The following is an 18326-nucleotide window of genomic DNA, read 5'->3' as shown; positions in this document are numbered from 1 at the left end:
TCAGCGGTGGGAGGCTGATATTGCCAAAGTGGAGGGTTCTCCACACGTAGCTGAGTTAGACGCAGTCGTCAGGGCCTTTGAGAGGTTCTCTGAATCATTCAATTTAGTTACAGATTCCGCTTATGTCGCAGGTGTAGTGTCCAGAGCTGAAGAGGCAGTTCTTCCAGAGGTGTCCAACATCCCTCTCTTTAATTGGCCCTCAAAATTGGTTAAATTAGTCTCCCACCGAGAGCACCCCTTTTTTGTGATGCATGTCAGGTCACACACCAACCTGCTGGGGTTCATCGCAGAGGACAATCGGAGAGCTGATGCCCTAGCTGCTCCTGTCCAAATGGCCCCGCTCCCAGATCTCTTTGGTCAAGCTAAGATCAGCCACCAGCAATTCCATCAGAACGCCCCTGGCCTGGTTCGGCAGTTCCAGCTTTCGCGTGAACAGGCCAAGGCGATCGTGGCGTCCCCAATGCCAGTCCCACCAGCTCCCATCTACCAGCTCTGGAGCTAACCCCAGAAGCCTTTCCAGCTGTGAGGTGTGGCAAATGGACGTGACACATGTCCCTTCCTTTGGCCGACTTTCTTATGTGCCTGTTTCGGTGGACACTCTCTCCAGTGCAATCTTTGCTTCTGCCCACACAGGGGAAAGGGCTGCGGATGTGGAGAAACATCTTTTTCAGGCTTTTGCAGTCCTGGGCATCCCCAAGGTCATCAAAACAGACAATGGCCCAGCGTACAAATCCAGGGAGCTGAAGAGCTTCCTGCAGCAATGGGGAATAGAGCATAAAACTGGCATCCCCTATTCCCCGACAGGCCAAGCCGTGGTTGAGAGGGCCCACCAGAGCCTCAAGGGAGTTCTAGAACAACAACTTGGCAGTGTTTGGCAGTGAAGGTGGAGTCCCCTCACGTCCAGATGTCCAAGGCACTGTTTGCAATTAACTTTTTGAACTGTTCCTTTGAGAATTTAACCCCCCCAATTGTGCGGCATTTTGGTCACCACGAGCAGCTGCAGCTGAAGGCCAGGCCTCCAGTCCTTATAAAGGATCTGGAGACCTGGAAAACAGAAGGACCCCACAATCTCATATCCTAGGGGAGGGGTACGCCTGCGTATCCACCCCCTCAGGCTTGAGATGGGCGCCATCTAAGTGGGTCCAACCGTTCATCCCCAAGAAATCCAAGGTGAGAGTGGCGATGCAGGTTGAGGAGGCATGTTGGTGGAGAGGCGGAAACCCGACCCCTTTTCTTTAGATACTGACCTTTTCTGAAGCCTCCCTATGGGCAGAACCAAAAAACCCTAAACTAATCATTTTGCTGTTTCCTTTCAGTGACACCCATCCACATAGCTCTTGCTCCATCACCCCCCGCTCCGGACTGCAGTTCTCTGGTCCTTCATACCACCCTCTGATCCCTGGATCATTCCCCAGCCAAAAGCCAATGTCTGGCGCACTCTCCCAAAGGTCCTCGGTCAAGACCACATCTGCCTCAACACCGCATCAGCAGAGGACCCAATGTTGTCTTGCCTTGTAGGGATCCCTCTCCCTCCCAATGAATTACCCTCTCCTTTTAATACCTCCTTTGCTCCTATAATGCCCAAAAGAATTGCTGCCTCCCACTCCCAAGAGTGGGTTGGGAAAACGGAATCAAAGGACTGGCACCTTTGGATTCCGAACGCCTCGAATTTGAGTTGCTCGGCTCCTCCAATGCCTCCCTTTGTTTTCAATTTGTGTTTACCCCGCTCCCTGGGGACAAGCGCTTCCTAATGATGCACCAGTTCAAGAAAGAATACATCGCTAGTTACTGGTGTGAAATAGTTGCACAAATATATACGGCGTCCACCATTGGAGGCAAACCCTTGTCCCTACCCCGTGGCATATTTTTAATTTGCGAAGACCGAGCATGGGCAGGCATTCCCTCTCACCTTATCGGAGGCCCTTGTGCCCTTGGACGGCTGTCGCTGTTTACCCCCAACAAAACACAAATTAATAATTGGAAATCTAAGAATGTCACACTGAATTTGGCCCGCTCCAAAAGAGATATAAAAGATCTTGACCCAGAGTGTGACTCCGAAATTATTCATTGGTCGAAACCAAAAGGAGTTGCGATCACTGTGTTTTTGCCCTGGGTGTCCGCAGCTAAGGCTCTAGGTGAATTGGCCCACCTAGAGTGTTGGGTGGCTAAGCAAGCCAATTTTACGTCAGCCGCTCTGTCGGACCTCCTATCAGACGAAGAGATTGCAAGGAAAGCGACTTTGCAAAATCGGGCAGCCCTCGACTTCCTCCTGTTGCTGCACAAACATCAATGCGAGGAGTTCAAGGGCCTCTGCTGTCTCAATTTGTCTTCAAAGGCCGAGGACATGCACAGTTCCATCAGGAAAATGAAGGACATGATTCATGATATAAGAAGGGAGACGTCAGACTGGCTGGGGGACCTCTTTTCAGGATTGGGACTTTCGGGCTGGATGGAGTCAGTGTTGAAAACTGTTTTGTTAGTCTTACTGGTCCTTTTCATTGTCTTAGTTGCTTGTTCCATTGTTTGGGGTTTGGTGAAAAGACTGTTGAACAAGATTGCTTCACCCCCAAGTGTCAACCAGGTGGTATCTTTGGAGAACTTATGCAGCGAAGCTGAAGCTTCGGATCTGTCGGAGGCATCTTCAGCCGGGGATGACGATCCGTGGACCTCAGCCCCTCCAAGATACTCCTGGTTCGAAGATGCCGACCCAGTCCCCGAATGGGACAAGCACACTCCCGTCTAGGTTTCATTTTCTTTTCTTTTTTAAACAAAAAAGGGTGAGATGTTGTGGTGTGTTTGTTTTACTCTCCCTTTGCTTGATTTGTTCTCCCTTTGTTTGAAGTTGGAATGCTCTGTTCCTCCCCATGTTGTAAGGGCTCTGCCCAGGTTCTCCCTCCTCTCCCAGTTAAATGTCAATCTTTCTGGTCCCCACGGCGCCAAATGTATCCAGTTCTACTCCTCCCAGGTTACCCTGACAACTCAAGGTATCCTTTCCCCTACTCCTCCCCAGGGCCCTGCTAGTCACTCCCTGCTCACTCCCTTTTCTCCAGAAGCTTCTCTCCAGGGTTTGAAGTGATTGGGCCGGGAACTGGGGTCCCTCCTTTAAGCTGTACCCATTGATCTCCTGTGTATGTCAATCTCTTGTACCCCTTTCCCCCCTGGATTCCCATTGGTCTCTGTGCTGGTTCCACCCCTACCACCCACTCCCTTTATAACCACATGTATCAACTGTCAAATGCTCTTGGTTTTGATGGCTCCCCTGGATACCATTAAAGCCGGACTTTGCCCCAAAACGGAGAGCGCTCTTTATTCTGTTCATCGCAGCGATTCCAAGTCTCGTCCTCACCTGGCAGCACCTACAGCCATAGCGCTGGGTGACTGCTTGAGGCGCTCTCCTGAAGCCAAACTATTGGGACAAGTGCCCCCCCAAACTGCTTGCAGTTGCTGGCTGGCTAGCCTGGGCAATTGACACTAACACCAATGCCGCACAGCTGCACTCGGGCACCGTGCTGCTGCTTCATTTGCCCTTAGGCACACCCAGAGCTCCCTGCTAAGGCAGGATGCTCTCTGCTTCTGCCCTCTTCCTCATCCTGTGCAGGGATGGAGCACTGCTGTGCTTTCAGGAAGCTATTGTTGAAAGCTTCCAGCATTCCAAGCTCCTTTGCCCTCTGCGGATGCTTGCCATGGAATCCCTCTCAGCTGGTTTCAGAGCATACTCAGGTTGGCTCTCCCAAAATCCAGGGGCTCCAGGGTACCCAGCAAGATGAGTAACTGCACAGTGCTGTGGAACTGCACCTTCAGCACAGGGACCTTTCCAGCCTGACCTACCCTCGCTCCTCTGTGTCCGTGCACAAAACACGGCGTGGCAGAGAACGGCAGCAGGGCCTGTGTGTCCCAGGGCCCCGGATTTACTTCAGCTCCACAGGGATGCAGGCAAAGTGAAGATGCCAAACTGTTTATTAATGAAAGGCGAAGCAAAGGGATGAGCTGGGAAGGAAAAAAGGAAATGGGCAGGGTCTGAGGACTGGAGGGAGGGACCTGTCAACAGGGAGGGAGAATGGAGGGAAAAAATGGGGATGGATAGTCTGAGAGCTGGGGAGAGGGAGCCACCTATAGGGAGGGAGTGTGGAGGGAAAAAATGGGGATGGAGAGTCTGAGGGCTGGAGAGAGGGAGCCACCTATAGGGAGGGAGTGTGGAGGGAAAAAAATGGGGATGGACAGATATGAGGGCTGGAGGGAGGGAGCCATCTACAGGGAGAGAGAGTGGAGGGAAAAAATGGGGATGGACAGTGACTGAGGCCTGGAGGGACGGGGCAGTCAACAGGCAGGGAGAGGGCTGAAGCCACAAGAACTCTGCCCAGCATCAGCTGTGCCAGGACTTCCAGCAGTGCTGGGAGGTGATGTCCTCTTGGGTGTCTCCTGGTGCTCTTCTTGGGGCACTGGTTGACTGGATCCAGAAGACGTCCCCAGTTCTTCAGCTCTTTGGGGAAACTCGGCTTGATTTTCCAGGTCACGGCAGGATGGGCTGGCACGTTGCCTCCGGGCTTGCAGGGCTGAAAGAGAGAGGAACAGAGCCCTGGCAACAGCCCGGGTCTGAGGGAATCCTACAAGACCTTCTGGACAGGGCTATCGCACCCAGAAGGGAGTAGGAGACTTTGGAATCAGCTGGGAGGTACTGGCCATGACTCCCTACGTGTCCCTGAAATCTCTGTGTGCCCTGCCCACATCACCCCTCATCGGCACAGGGAGCAGAGCCCTACAAAGCCAGGGCTGCGCTTGCAGGACCCCCAGCAGCCCAGGCTGTCAGCCCGCTGCCCTCACTCACCTGTCCAGATCAGCCGGAGCTCTTGCTGCTGCCTCCTGAGGCACCGCCCGGCCATGCCTGTGAGCACAGAGCCTGTCACGGCCCCAGCGGCACAGCTCCCTGCCAGCGGCGCTGCCGGCGCTGTGGCCACAGGGGCTGCTGGCCCGGCAGGGCTCAGCCCGGCCCTTGCCGCCCGCTGCCGCCCCAGGGCACGGCTGCCAGAGAGCGGCAGCAGCAATGCCCGGGCCAGGCGGGGCTCCACGGCGCCGGGCGCGGCTGGCGCTGCCGGGGCAGCAGGCGGGGCTGGGGCCGAGCTGTGGCGGGCCGGGCCGGGGAGGGAGCCCGGGCTCGGGGCTCACCCATGAACGTGTCCGCCGCCTCTCGCAGGCGCTCCTGTGGTCTCCGCAGGTATCGCAGGGCCCGGCGCAGGTGCTCGGCCGCTCGGCTCCTGTCCTCTGCCAGCTGCAGAGAGCGGCAGGAGGGAAGGCTTGGCGCGGGCTCAGCCCCTGGGCCGGGCGCTGCCTGCACCCAACCCCGGCCTCCCCTGGCCGCAGAGCCCTGAGGCGCGGAGCCAGCAGCCGCTGGCCAAGGGCTCCCGAGGGCAGGGGGCAGAGGGCCGGCTGCTGCCCGGGGAGCCGCGGTGCCGGCCCGCAGCCCCGCCGGGCCGGGGCTCCATGGGCACCCGGCTCGGGCCCACGGGAGCCTGGAGAAGAGCCCGCGCGGCCTCTGGCTGCAGCAGCGGGCAGGGGCACAGCTGCCAGCCCGCACCCTGAGCACCGCCCTCAGGGGCCTTCTCCGGGCTGAGCCTGGGGCTTCAGGCCCTCCTTACCAGGGCCTCCTCGACATTCATCGGCGGCTGCTTCTTCAACAGCTGTACGAGCCTCCTCCTCTTCAGGAACTTGGCCACACGTAGCAGCGTTTCTCGAGAGGCCTGGAGAGCAGCAGAGACCCAGAGATGGCCCCACAGCCCAGGGCACCGGACCCACATCTCTGTGCCAATGCCTGGAGGAGGCGACAGCCCGCGAGGCACCAGGGAAGGACGCAGCCATGCCCCCTCCCAGAGATGCACCAGCATCACAGAAAACCTCACCTTTGCCACGTCCAAGTTCTCATCATGACAGTAAAGTGCAAGTGTATAGAGGCTCTTGTCCACAATTGTCTTCAGTGGCATTTTTCCCTCATCCACTACCAATTCCACCACCTTGCTGAAGAGTTGAATGGAGAGCACCTGCACATGGCTGTTGTCCTAGAGGAAACACAAAGCCCTGCATCAACTATTCCAATCCCACCTGGGCAAAGGCCTGAAAATCCCGAGGGCACCAAGTTTCTGGGAAGCACCCAGTGCCTGTGACTCAGGATGCAGAAGCTTACATGATCAAAGAGCAGCAGGAGTGACTCAGCCAGCTTTGGGGCAGTGGTGCTGGATACTAGGATGTCCTTGTGCTGGAGCACATTGGTAAAAGCACGGAGGGTCATGCTGACCATCTCTCCCTCTGCATCATCCAGCAGCTCCAGAAGGCTTGGAGACAGGATGCACATTCTCCTGGCCTGTGTGGAACACAAGGCTGTGCCTGGAAGCCATGGAGGCTCCACCCCCAACAGCACCCTGGCACTGCAAGGCCACCCTGCTGCTGCAGGGCCCACAGGCCAAAGGCCTGCCCCAAAGCACTGGGGCAGGTGAGGCAGGAGAGCTGGGAGCAGCTGCCTCAGCTCCTGAAGCCCTGCACGCCCGTGGGGCTGCTTTAACAGCGCAGCTTCAGCCGCTGCTCCCTTCTCACCATCAAGGGATCCTTGCTGACCACCACGAGGCCTCTGAGCGCCAGCCGACGCTGCTCCCTGCACTTGCTGTGCAGGTGCCTTGCCAAGACCTTCAGGACACTGTCACCACATTCACTCAAGTCCAGGCACTCGAGGACCTGAAAGGCACAGGGCAGTGACAGAGGAGCCGGCCAGCAGGAGCCCAGAAGCGCACAGGGCTGGGCCCAGGCAGCAGCACAGGGCGTGAGCACCGTCCCAGGCAGCTGTGGCTGTGAGAGGGCCGAGAGCTGGGAGGCAGCTCAGCCAGGCAGGGCTGGAACCAGGCTCACCTCCACAAGGAATGCCAGGAAGGGCAGATCCCTGTATGGGTCCTCCCTGCTGAGCTGCCGGAGCAAGTGGAGTGCGATGCCAGAGCACAACGGGACCAAGTGACGGCGCATCTCCCTGGCAGGGGGAAAAAGGCACCAAGACCCTGAGGTGGGGGACAAACCTCTCCCAGGACTGACTCAGAGAGCTCTGGTCTTTGCCGACCATCCCTGGAGGGAATGTGGGTGCTCTGGGAGGTGGCTCCTTCTGGGCACCCTCCTCTCCCAGCCTTTTCCAGTCTCCTTGGCTGTACCTCAGTGACGAGGCTCTCTGGCCCATGACCACAGGGACTGAGTGGGGCACAGGGCACAAATGCCGGGGGCAGTGGGGAGAAGGGGATCTCACCTGGCCAGCAGACCCACGGCATAATGCTGGGTGTGAGCACACAGCATCGTGTCCCAGCCACGCTTGCGCTCCATAGCCACCACCTCATTGTCATAGTGCAGTCGGCACAGCAGAGCCTTCATGGCCTGCACTGCAAACCTGTGTGCAGAGTAAAGCCCAGGTCACACTGGGAGCACTGGCACTGGCAACAGGGGCTTGGGAAGGACAGGAGGACTGGGACCTGTTGGATTTGCTAGGAAGGCGGTGTTCCTCCTGGCATGCTCTCCAGAAGTGACCAGCTTCCACTGGTGGCATCTGCTTTGTGGTGATGACAACGTGGAAAAGCAGAGCCACAAACAGGCGGGAGGAATAAAGCATCATGGCCTCGTGGCACTCAGGCACCTGGGCAATCACCCAGATCACCAGAGTTGCCTGCAAAAGAAGCAGCCCAAGACAGCGCTCAGTGCCGAGGTGTCCGTGGGACAGGGCCCAAGGGCAGATGCAGGAGGAGCCGCGGGCCTGGTGCCCCCTGAGCCTGCCCCTAGCCCAGGGTTCAGCCCAGCACCTCAGGCATGGAGAGGATGGAGAGCTGCTGGCGAGGTGACCGAGGGGCAAGCAGAGGCCAAATCAGAAACTCACAGCCAGGGCAAAAACATCCCTGTCGTCCCCATCAGAGGTGCAGGCACTGTGCAGTGGCCAATCCTCCATCACGCAGAGTAGTGTTGGCAGCACTTTTTCCACGGCTGGTCCCAGTGATCCAATGGTTCTCCATATCATTGTAGCAGCTCTGTGGGATCAGAGCTCTGTGTCAGGGGCATCTCAGTCCCAGGACCATGCCCTGTGCAGCTGTGGGGGCCCAGGTGACAGAGCCCTGGTGCCCTGAGGGGCAGGGAGGGAGCATTGGCAGCAGGCTTGGCAAACAGAGGGGCCCCAGGGTCCTGCACCTCTGTGCCTGTCTGGCAGAGCCCATAGCACAGGCTGTGCAGGGCCATGGGCCCTAAAGGCTGGTGGGCCCTGAGCTGTGCGGGCACGTGGGCCCCATACCTGTCACATGTTGGGGCACAGCGCAGGAGGGTCAGCACCACATCATCAGGGTGTTCTTCAGCCAGCCTCACAATGTCAATTTGCAGCCTGGCATCCAGAGTGACATTAGACAGTAGTCTCTGGTGGATGCTCCTTACAATGGCTGGCACCTGGAGGAGGCATGGGGGAGATATTGATTGCTGCCCAAGGCAGAAATTTCCCCAGCTTCCCCCAGGAAGTGCTTCCCTTCCTGCCACACTGTGCTGGCCTGAAAGGCTAAAGGGGGCCCAGTGACCGTGGCTTGAGGGGACACACGGTCCTGGCAGGCCTCCAGGCCTGACCCCAGGCTGCTTACCTGCTGCGGAGAAGGAACAGCACTGTCTTTGAAAAAATCCTTAGTGGGAACGGGAATGTTGCCAGTACTTGTGATGCCCTGAGTCGTTCTTGTGTCAGTGGTTCTGATGGCCTTGCTCTCAGTCATTGCCATGTCAACAGCCTTCACTCTTTGATAGTTCATTGCATTGTTTGCAGAGAGCGCTGTCTGTTCTGGGCTGATGTGAGGTTTTGCCTGGAAATGGGTCGGCCTGGAGTCTCGCTCAGCTTCATCCTCTGCTGCTGTGGTTCTGATTTTTCTACGCCGAATGGGCAGGAATTTCCGGAACCTCTGCAGGAGAACATAGGTCAGGGAAACCAGGGATGCTCCATAGCATGCTCCAAGTGTGGTGCTGGGCTGAGCAGGGACAGCAGGCCCAGCCCAGGTCGGGGTGGCTGCAGGTACCTTCAGGGTTTTGCGCAAGCGGCCACGGCCGGGTTCCTGCTCTTGTGTCTTGTCCAGGGCTGCATCTGGCAAAGAGCGAGCGCAGCCAGAGCTGAGGGGCTGCGGGAGAGGCCGGAGAGCACAGCCCAGCCCTGCACTGCCCAGGCAGGGAGAGCCCCGGGATGGCCCAGGGGATGGAGCACGGCCACTGCGGGGTGTCTGCCCTGCCCCTGTTCCATCCTGTCCATGGGCATGTCCCCAGGGGATGGGATGGGATGGGATGGGATGGGATGGGATGGGATGGGATGGGATGGGATGGGATGGGATGGGATGGGATGGGATGGGATGGGATGGGATGGGATGGGGCCAAGCTGGCTGCAGCCATCAGCCCTGTTGCCCCAGGTCTTCTGCTCACCATCCTGCAGCGTATGAAACTGCTCTGGTTTTTCAGGCTCTTGTGCTGGGGCAGCTCCAGGGTCTCTCTTTTCTTTCCCCCTGAACACTTTGAACAGGCCGCGGAATCTGCCCGCCATGTCAGAGTCTGGCCTCGAGGGCACGTTAAAGAGAGATGCCTCAAGAAAGCTCAAAGTCAACAAGTTGTGCAGTTGTGCCTTGAAGGCACCTGAGACAGAGAAGCCTCAGAAAGGCTGCAGGACAGCAAGTCCTGCACCCTGGTCTTGAGGGCTCCTGTCACAAGGACAGGAGACTCCTCATAAACTATGGTGGTCACCAGATCCACGGTTTTGCCTTGAGGGCACCGGCTGCAGGGACAGGAGATGTCTCGGCAAAGCTCCGAGTCACCAAGTCCCTCAGTCTGGCCTCAAAGGCGCCTGGAAAACAAAATCCTCGGGGAGGCCACGGGCCACCAGGGCCCACGGTCTGGCCACGAGGTCACCTGTAGGAACAATGCCTCGGAAAAGCTCCGGGTGGGACACGAACGAGCGCGCTGTGCGGGGGCTCCTCACGGCACCGCTCTGTCCCGTCCTGTCCCGTCGCCTGCTCCGAGCACTGTGGCCTGCTCTTGTCGCCGCCAGCTCCTATGTCACCACGTGTCACAAAGGGCCCTTGGACACCCTGTCCCATTTCTTGCCATGGTGACCGTGCTGCACCGTGTCACAAAGGGCCCTTGCACACACTGCCACCTCCCCCAGGCTATGAAGATCAGTCCTGTTATCAGTCACTTTATCATTCACTCAGTAATACAACCAGTACGGCAAAAATAGCTATCTGTCTTGATGTATCACCACATGTGGAAAATTTTAATTACTTCTGACAATTCTCCATTATTGGGTGACTGTCTTGCTGCTTTAAAGGAATGGCTTGCCAGCAGAGGCTTGTGCATAGCCACAGAAAAAATCCAAACTGAACCTCCCTGGAAATACCTGGGTTTCAAATTATTGGAGAAAACAGTCACCCCACTGCCAGTCACCCAAAAAAACCAATATACACACATTGAATGAGTTGGAAAGTTGTTAGGCACTATTCATTGGATCCACACTTTATTGGGAATCACCACAAAAGGAATTATCCCCCTTATTTCACCTGTGAAAAGGAAAGTCAGATCTCCCTTCCCTATGGCAGTTGACAAAATCTTTCCAAAAGGCTTTAGAGACAGTAAGCGATGAAATTGGTAACTTCTTTGCCACGTGTTGAAACCCAGATTTGCCTTTGTAAATGTTTGTGAGTTTGCAATTGTGGGATTCACATTCTCTGAACCTGAGAGAAGCAGTGAGAAAAGCAGAAAAAAGAATGATCACAACAATTTTTTTGTCATTTGCTGTGCCTGTGTTGTACCAAAGTGGAATGCATTGTGGAAGGTTGTTTACCTGAATGCAATTGGTGATTGGATTCTGGTGTGAGTGTTTTGATTCACTGGCCAATTGAATCCATGTATGTGTGTCGGGACTGCCAGCTGATAACCACGAGATTCTGGGCAGCTGAGTGCTTGGCAGATTCAGTTCAGATGTAATGTAATACAGGGTAATATAATATAGTAAAATACAGTCTAATAAAGTAATTATTTCACCTTCTGATAAGATGGACTCCTCCTCATCATTCCTCCTGGATGCTGGGCAAAAATCACCAATATGCAATCTTTCCAACCCTATGCTCTTACTGGTCAATGGGATGTACAGGAGCATCCTCTCTGGTTCGTAGAGTGGGTTTTTCTGCCACACACCTTTTCAAAAACTATAACCATTCAACCTGAGATGCTTATTTAGCTGCTGTCAATGGGACAAACTCCAGTGCCCGAGCCTGACAGGATATGATGCAGCAGTAATGCATCTCCCTATTACTGCAGCAGAATTAGAGACTCTCTTCAGGGATTCACTGTCATTTCAAATTGCTCTTGCGGACTGTGATGGACAATTTTTTCACACCATGCCTCGGCATGCCCTGCTCCAATCCTTCAAGGAACTCCCCTTTCAACAACGACCACTATAGAAGAAAACTCCGATCCCTGATGCAAAAACTGTTTTCACTGACGCATCAGGAAAGACACACAAAGCTGTGACCCTGTGGAGAAATGATAAGGGACAGTGGGAACATGCCATAACCTTTCCACCTGGATCTGCCCAGCTAGTGAAACTGGCAGCTGTGGTAGAAGCATTTTGCCTTTTATCACAGGAACCTATTAACATTGTTCGTGATTCTCTTTATGTTACAGGAATCATTGAGAGAATTCAGCTCTCATTCCTGAAGGAAGTCTCTAACAAAGTTCTTTTTCTGTTATTAACCTCTCTGTGCAACTTTTCCTCTCCCAGGGCTCAGCAATACAACCTTCTGCACTTTAGATCACACACCCCTCTGCCTGGACCTGTAGGGGAAGGTGATGTGAAGGCAGATGCCCTCGCCGTGACAGTCACTATGCCACAAAAGTTAGGGAAGGCCAAACTTTCTCATGATTTCTGCCATCAAAATGCCCGAGCACTGGGAAAACAATTCCATCTGACTTTGCCACAAGCACGGGATGGAGTGAACCCTTGCTCACAGTGTCAGCAGGCTCTTTCTTGGCCACAAATGTTAGGTACAAACCCACAAGGGTTGAAACCGAATGACATCTGCAAACAGATGTAACACACATTTCCAGCTTGGGGACTTTTAAATATGTCCATGTTTCTCCTGATACCTTTTCTGGATTCATGGTAGCAACAGTACATAAGGGTGAGAAATCCTTGGGAATTTGATGGGATTTTGGGAGGGGAGCTGAGCGATTCTAAATTCCCAATGCCCGGAGTGCTGTAATTCCGTGGGAGTTTGGGAGGGGAACTGCAGGATTCCAAATTCCCAACATCCGGAATGCCAGTATTCCATGGGAATTCCATGGGTATTTTTGGAAGGGAGATGAAGCATTCGAAATTCTTGATGCCCAGAATGCAATTATTGCATAGTTTTGGTGGGAATTTGGGAGGGAATCTGCAGGATTCTAAATGCCTGGCAACCAGAATGCCATTATTCCTTGGGAATTTGGGAGAGGGACTGAAGGATTCTAAATTCCCTATGCCCCGAATGCCATTATTTCATGGGAATTTGGGACTGGAGCTGCAGGATTCAAAATTCCCAATGCCCAGAAGGCAACTTGTGTTGGGGGGTAATTTGGATGGTAACTGGAGGATTTGAATTTCATGATGCCTGGAATGCTAATATTCTTTGGGAATTTGGAAGGCAAATTGGAGGATTTCAAATTTCCAATGCCCAGAACACAATTATTTCATGGGAATTTGGGAAGGAAACTGGACGATTCCAAATTTCCAAATCCCAGAATGACATGATTCAACGGGAGTTTGGGATGGGAGCTGGAGGATTTGGAATTCCTGGTGCCCAGAATACAATAATTCCATTGTCCAGTTTTGGTGGGAATATGAGAATGGAGCTGGAGGATTCAAACTTCCTGATGCCCAGAATGCTGTTATTCCATGGGACTTTGGGAGAGGAGTTGGAGGACTAGAAATTTTCAACAACCGGAATGCCATTATTCCGTGGGCATTTTGGAGGGGAACTGGAGCATTCAAAATCCCCAATGCCCGGCATGCCGTTATTCCATAGTTTTGGCGGATATTTTGGAGGGGAACTGGAAGATTTCAAATTCCTGATGCCGGGGAAGCCATTATTCCATGGGAATTGAGGAGAGCAGCTGGAGCATTTGAAATTCCTGATGCCTGGAATGCTGTTATTCCATGAGAACTTGGAAGGTAAACGGCAGGATTGAAAATTGCTGACGTCTGTGCCTCTCATGTGCCAAAGGTGCGGTTTTCATCTGTGCTGATTGTGCTTGTGCCAAACATTGGCCCCAGTGCTTGCGCATTTTGATGGAAAAAAGCATGACTCAGTTTAGCTTGTTCAAAATGTTTGGCAAAGTGTTTGACAAAACCATTGTCAGTTTGTCTGCTCTCGCATTTCCTCCTGCCATGAATCCTGGAAGCGAGGAATGAGAGACAAAATACTGGTTAGTTCTGAGTGTCAAAATTGTAGAAAAACATGAAAGCCAACGATATCATTTGTACCATCCTTTAAAACTGATCCTTGTGTTCTTTTAACAATACCAGCAACAGAAGACAAATCTGTAATTAAATTCAGAAACTCTGAAAAGAGCTGAAATGCCCTACACTACTGCAGCAGCCAGTTCAACAATGTGAGGAGAGCCCTCTGTTGTTTGAAGATCTGACTCCCATGTTTTGGTTGTTTGATTTTGCCATACTATTACTGATTGGTGTGTTTTCCCTGCTCCATCAGTGAAGAGAGTTATAGCACTTAAAGGCTTTTCACTCAGCATGGGTTTTTCTCTAAAACTTAATTTTGCTTATAACAATTTGTGGCCTGGGTAATGAATAGAGCAAACACCTGAATAATTTAACAATGCAATTTGCAAGTCTTCTGCATTTTGAAAAGCCCAATCAACCCTTTTCACAGGTAAATAAGTAATTACAAAATCTTGGCCTGCCATAGATAGCAATCTTGTTGTGGCTGTAATTATGATTTCAGCTGTCATCTGCATGGCTGTAAAAACTGGTTTTGGAGATCTATAGGGGAGAAAACCCACTGTGTGATTAACAAAGGATCTTTTTCAGAAGTGTTCCATTGAAAAATGAGACCATAAAGTTGCATTTTTTCTCCTAACACTGCAAGGAACAAGGGCTCTTCTGGAGAATGACAGTCTGCTTTTTCTTTTTAGAAAAGCTTCAGTGACTTTTCAGGGGCTTTTTGAGCTTCAGGTGTTAAAGTTCTAGGAGAGTTGATGTCAGTCTCCTCTCAAAAAGTTAAAAAGTGGAGCAAGTCCGCATCTGTATGGAGTTCTACAAGATTCCCTCACTTTTATTTCTAGCTTTAAAAGAGAAGAGGAAGATGTGGGAGTCAACCCAACTAAGACATAGGGTCAGCTGGACTTCACACCAAGCAAACCAAGTCTGATTTTCAAGGTCTGGGAAACATTCATCTACATCAGAGAGAGCCTCAGATCACCTCCCAAGAGCCTTTGGAATAGTTATGATAGTCCAAATCCCACTCCCCTATTGGTTACATGTGTTCCATATATGCTACTGTTTCCAGAATGTTCCACCTCCAAGACTATGTATTGATCCATCTTCCTTGTTTCTCCTCTTTGGAGCTTCTCCCTATCATGTGTTCTGTTCCTGAGCATAGTTCCCATTTTTATTTGTCATTAGAAGTAATTTCCTTGTTGGGCACTCCATTGTTGCCTCTCCTTCTCTGCTATTCTACACCACATTCACGCTGAAGTCAGGGGACCCAAAGGTTTGTCACAGCCACCCTCCCTGCGACAGCCGGTGTCTGGAGCGCTGTCAGGCAGTGCCGGGATCCCGGCTGTGCTTCTGCTCCCCACAAGTGAGGAATGGCAGCCCCAGGCTCAGAGCCAGTCAGAAAGCCAAGCAAGGGAGAGCAGAGGGAGGGCACCCTGCCAGTCTCTCTTGGGCATGGCCACAAAACAGCCCCTGCTGCTTCTTCCTCCGCCTGCGTTTGGGCTGTGCTGGTGGCAGAGCCAGCCAGCTTGGGCTCTGTGTTCCAAAGCCTGTTGGGAGCGGGCATGAAAAGCTCTGTGTGCACAGCAGAGAGACCTGGAAGGTGCTGGCAAGAGCATCCTGCAGGAACAGGGCTCTGGTCCCTGGCCAGGAACAGCCTGGTTTTGGTGCCGTGAGCGCAGGCAGCAGCTGAGGCAGGTGAAGAGGCAGCGGGCAGCTTGTGTCTGTACAGGGCCTGGGGCTGCACCTCTGAGCCTGCACCTGGAAACTCACTTGGGGGAACAGGAGCTAGAGCTGGAGTGCCTGTCCTGAAAGGACCTGAAGTCATTCAGCCTTGCCAGCGTTTCTTAAGGGTGTGTTGGTGTTCCCCAGGAAAGCCACACGTTTGGGGAAACACCTTTGGAGGAAAGGGGCTTGCTTCTCAAGGAAAGCGCTTGCCAGGGAGCTCCCAGTGAGGCAAGTGCGAGTGTCGCCCTTTGGCTCTCTGTGCTCCTTTCAGTGCTTGAAGCCCATTGCACGTGGCAGAGGAGCATGGAGAAGGCAGTGAGGAGCAGGTTTGGCATCTGCCTGCACCTGTGGAAATCAATCCAAGCACCTGCAGCAAGGTGTGTTACCCTCTTTGGACAGAGGTGTGAGCAGGACCATCTCTGTCCAGCCATGAGCCCCAAAGCTCTCTGTGAGAGCTGTGAATTAAAAAGCCTTTACACACATACTTTTCACATCTTTCCTCTCTGCTGTATTTCAACTCGTGGCGATATGCATTGCCTCCTGCTTGGTGGGAGCTGCTGTGGCCCAGGGCCAGCACAGAGCTGGGACGTGTGGGCCATGCAGCGTGGAGAGCCTTGGCTTACCTTGGTGTGTCCCTGGCCTCAGAAAAGGCCTCCCAAGGTGTCCTGCTCGTTGGCTCTCCCTGTGCATCTTGGAGAGAACAAGGTAGGCATTTCTGGCAGCCGGGCATCAGCCGGCCTTAACATGGGGGCGTGTGGTGGAGCGAGCCCAGCTGAGATAGCCTGAGAGCAGCCCAGTGCTCCGTGCTCCTCTCTGCTGACACGTGAGCGTTTCTCTGCTTTCGGGATGGCCCTGGCTGTGTCAGGGCTGCTACGAGGGCACGAGACAGCCGGTCCTGTCCCGCTGGGTCCCAGCAGTGCCTGGCAGCAGCCCTGCAGCCACGTCAGGATGCTGGCCAAGAGAGGCCCTGGAAGCTGAGGCAGCTGATTTGAAGCTTTTGCAGATACACCCAGGGGATGGCCAGCGGTGTTCCCTCAGGATACAGCAGTCCTGAGGGGCCTCCCCAGAGCTGCCTGATGCCGCCCACTACTTGTGGCACCAGCTGCTTTCCTGTGGAATGTTCTACCGCCCCCAGGAGTGACGAGGGAGCTGGCGAAAGAGCTTGCCAGGCTGCTCTGGATCCTTTCCCAGCAGCCCTGCTTGAGTGGAGCAGTCCGAGCTGAGCGCAGATGTGCCAATGGAACAGCCGTGCACGGGATGGCTCGCTGGGAAGGATGATCCAGGAACCACAGGCCGGGCAGCCTGGCTTTGCTGCCAGGGAAGGCCTTGGAGCAGACCCTCCTGGGTGCCATCCCACGGCACGTGCAGGGAACCAGGGGCTCTGCTGGAGGCTGGGAAAGCTCTGCGGAGGGACGGGCACAGTTTGGGCTCCTGGCGGGGTGTTGAGGGCTTCTGTGGGGGTGTTTGGGGGGTGGGTGTTGGGGGGCGTGTTGGGGAAGGAGTTGTCTGCAAGGTGATAGTCTGGGCTGGAATCTGAGTCAGTTTGAAGGCAGCATCTGTGCTTTGGCACAGCTTTGGTTATGGAGGGCAGAAGGAATATCTGTGACTATTTCTTTTACTGGTCCTGTTTCCCCTGCAGGGAACAAGAGGGGAGAGCTGTACTTTATTGGCCACTTAGATATCTGTACTGGGGGAGGATCAGCCCTCTTCCCATCTACTCATTTGTTTGGGTTACTGTTGTAACACTGAGTGGTCTTTCATTCCTTGAGAGCTTTTGTTCCTGAAGAGAATAAGGAGATTACAATCCCTTCATTGAAAACCATTTGCAAACCAAAGAATGGCCTTCTTTTTGGCTCTGTGCAGGGTTATGTTTTGTAAAGTGACATTCAATGGATGATAAGGCAAATGAGTTGCTGTTTCAGACTGGGACGCAAACTTGTAGACCAGTCACATTGTAACACCATCCCCATAAATTTGGGAAGATTGCAAATTTTGGAACTACTTGAGATGAGCAATGGGAAGTTAAGCTTTCCTGAAGTGAGGATTCCTTAATGGCAGATTCTTCGGTGTCTTCATGGCAAACATGATTTTGTGGTGCAGAAAATTAGTTCAATGAGAAAATCATACCAGCATGGAGGAAGAGCTTCTGACAGAGACCAAGTGTTGCCAGCAGTTGCTGCAGGTGCTCCTGCCATCAGCCCCCAATGCACGTGGGCTTTGGCTCCCTGTGGCACAGAAGCCCCCCGGGGGCACAGGACTCTGGGGCAGGAGACGGGCACCAGCGCTGCCAGGGCTCGGGGGGTGGCAGCTCTGCCTGGGCAGGGACTGTGCCCCAGCTGCTGATGGCAACGCTGCCCGGGTCCCAGGGCTCAGAGCAGCATTGGTGCCCAGGCCCACACGTTCCTTGTGCGAGTCACACCCGCGGGTTTAGGATGGCCTGGGCCGGGACGTGTCCCAAGGAGGCCGTGCCAGCGTCCCTGGAAGGGCCCGTGCCCTTCCCAGCGCGGCTGCGTCGGCAGCCCTGGGGGCTCCTTCTGCTGCCCTGAGCCCGCAGAGCAGGGCAGCGTTTGCTGATGCTCTGAGCCCTTCCTAAAGATCCTGTGGGGCTGCCTTGGACACCTGGGGCCAGGCATTGCTTCCAGCCTGGGCCACTTTGGCTGGGCTGGGGGCCACCCCAGGGCAGGCGGCAGTGTGAGCAAGGGCCCTTGGTGACACGGTGCAGCACGGTCACTGCGACATGGAATGGGACAGGGTGTCCTTTGTGACACGTGGTGACACATAGGAGCTGGTGGTGTCAGGAGCAGGCCACAGTAATCGGAGCAGGCGACGGGACAGGACGGGACAGAGCGGTGCCGTGAGGAGCCCCCGCACAGCGCGCTCGTTCGTGTCCCACCCGGAGCTGTTCCAAGGCGTTGCTTTTACGTGTGACATCGGGGCCAGTCCAGAGGATTTGGTCACTCGTAGCTTTCCATAGGCATTTGTCTTGTAATCTGGCATTATTTCAATCCATGACATGGAGCAGAGACCCTCAAGACTCTCTAAGTTTTCCTGGGTGCAGAAACAGCAGGAATACCCTGAAACTGACCTGGAA

General features: G+C 54.1%; 1 protein-coding gene across 1 annotated transcript; it reads right to left on the bottom strand.

The window, feature by feature from the left end:
- Nucleotides 1-3939: 3939 nt before the first annotated feature.
- LOC141730416 (uncharacterized) lies at nucleotides 3940-7960 on the bottom strand. The gene is made up of 9 exons (XM_074547881.1): nucleotides 7892-7960; nucleotides 7494-7684; nucleotides 6892-7006; nucleotides 6176-6352; nucleotides 5895-6050; nucleotides 5634-5735; nucleotides 5164-5266; nucleotides 4826-4882; nucleotides 3940-4553 (listed from the first exon to the last, which is right to left on the bottom strand). Exons 1-9 carry the CDS (start codon nucleotides 7958-7960, stop codon nucleotides 4318-4320), a joined length of 1206 nt encoding a protein of 401 aa, XP_074403982.1. The 3' UTR covers nucleotides 3940-4317.
- Between the last annotated feature and the right edge of the window lie 10366 nt (nucleotides 7961-18326).

This window comes from Zonotrichia albicollis, chromosome 10 (genome assembly GCF_047830755.1).
Source record: "Zonotrichia albicollis isolate bZonAlb1 chromosome 10, bZonAlb1.hap1, whole genome shotgun sequence".
Classification (NCBI taxonomy): Eukaryota; Metazoa; Chordata; class Aves; order Passeriformes; family Passerellidae; genus Zonotrichia; species Zonotrichia albicollis.
Note: the sequence above shows the minus strand (reverse complement) of the source record. Positions and strands in the feature narration are given on the sequence as shown.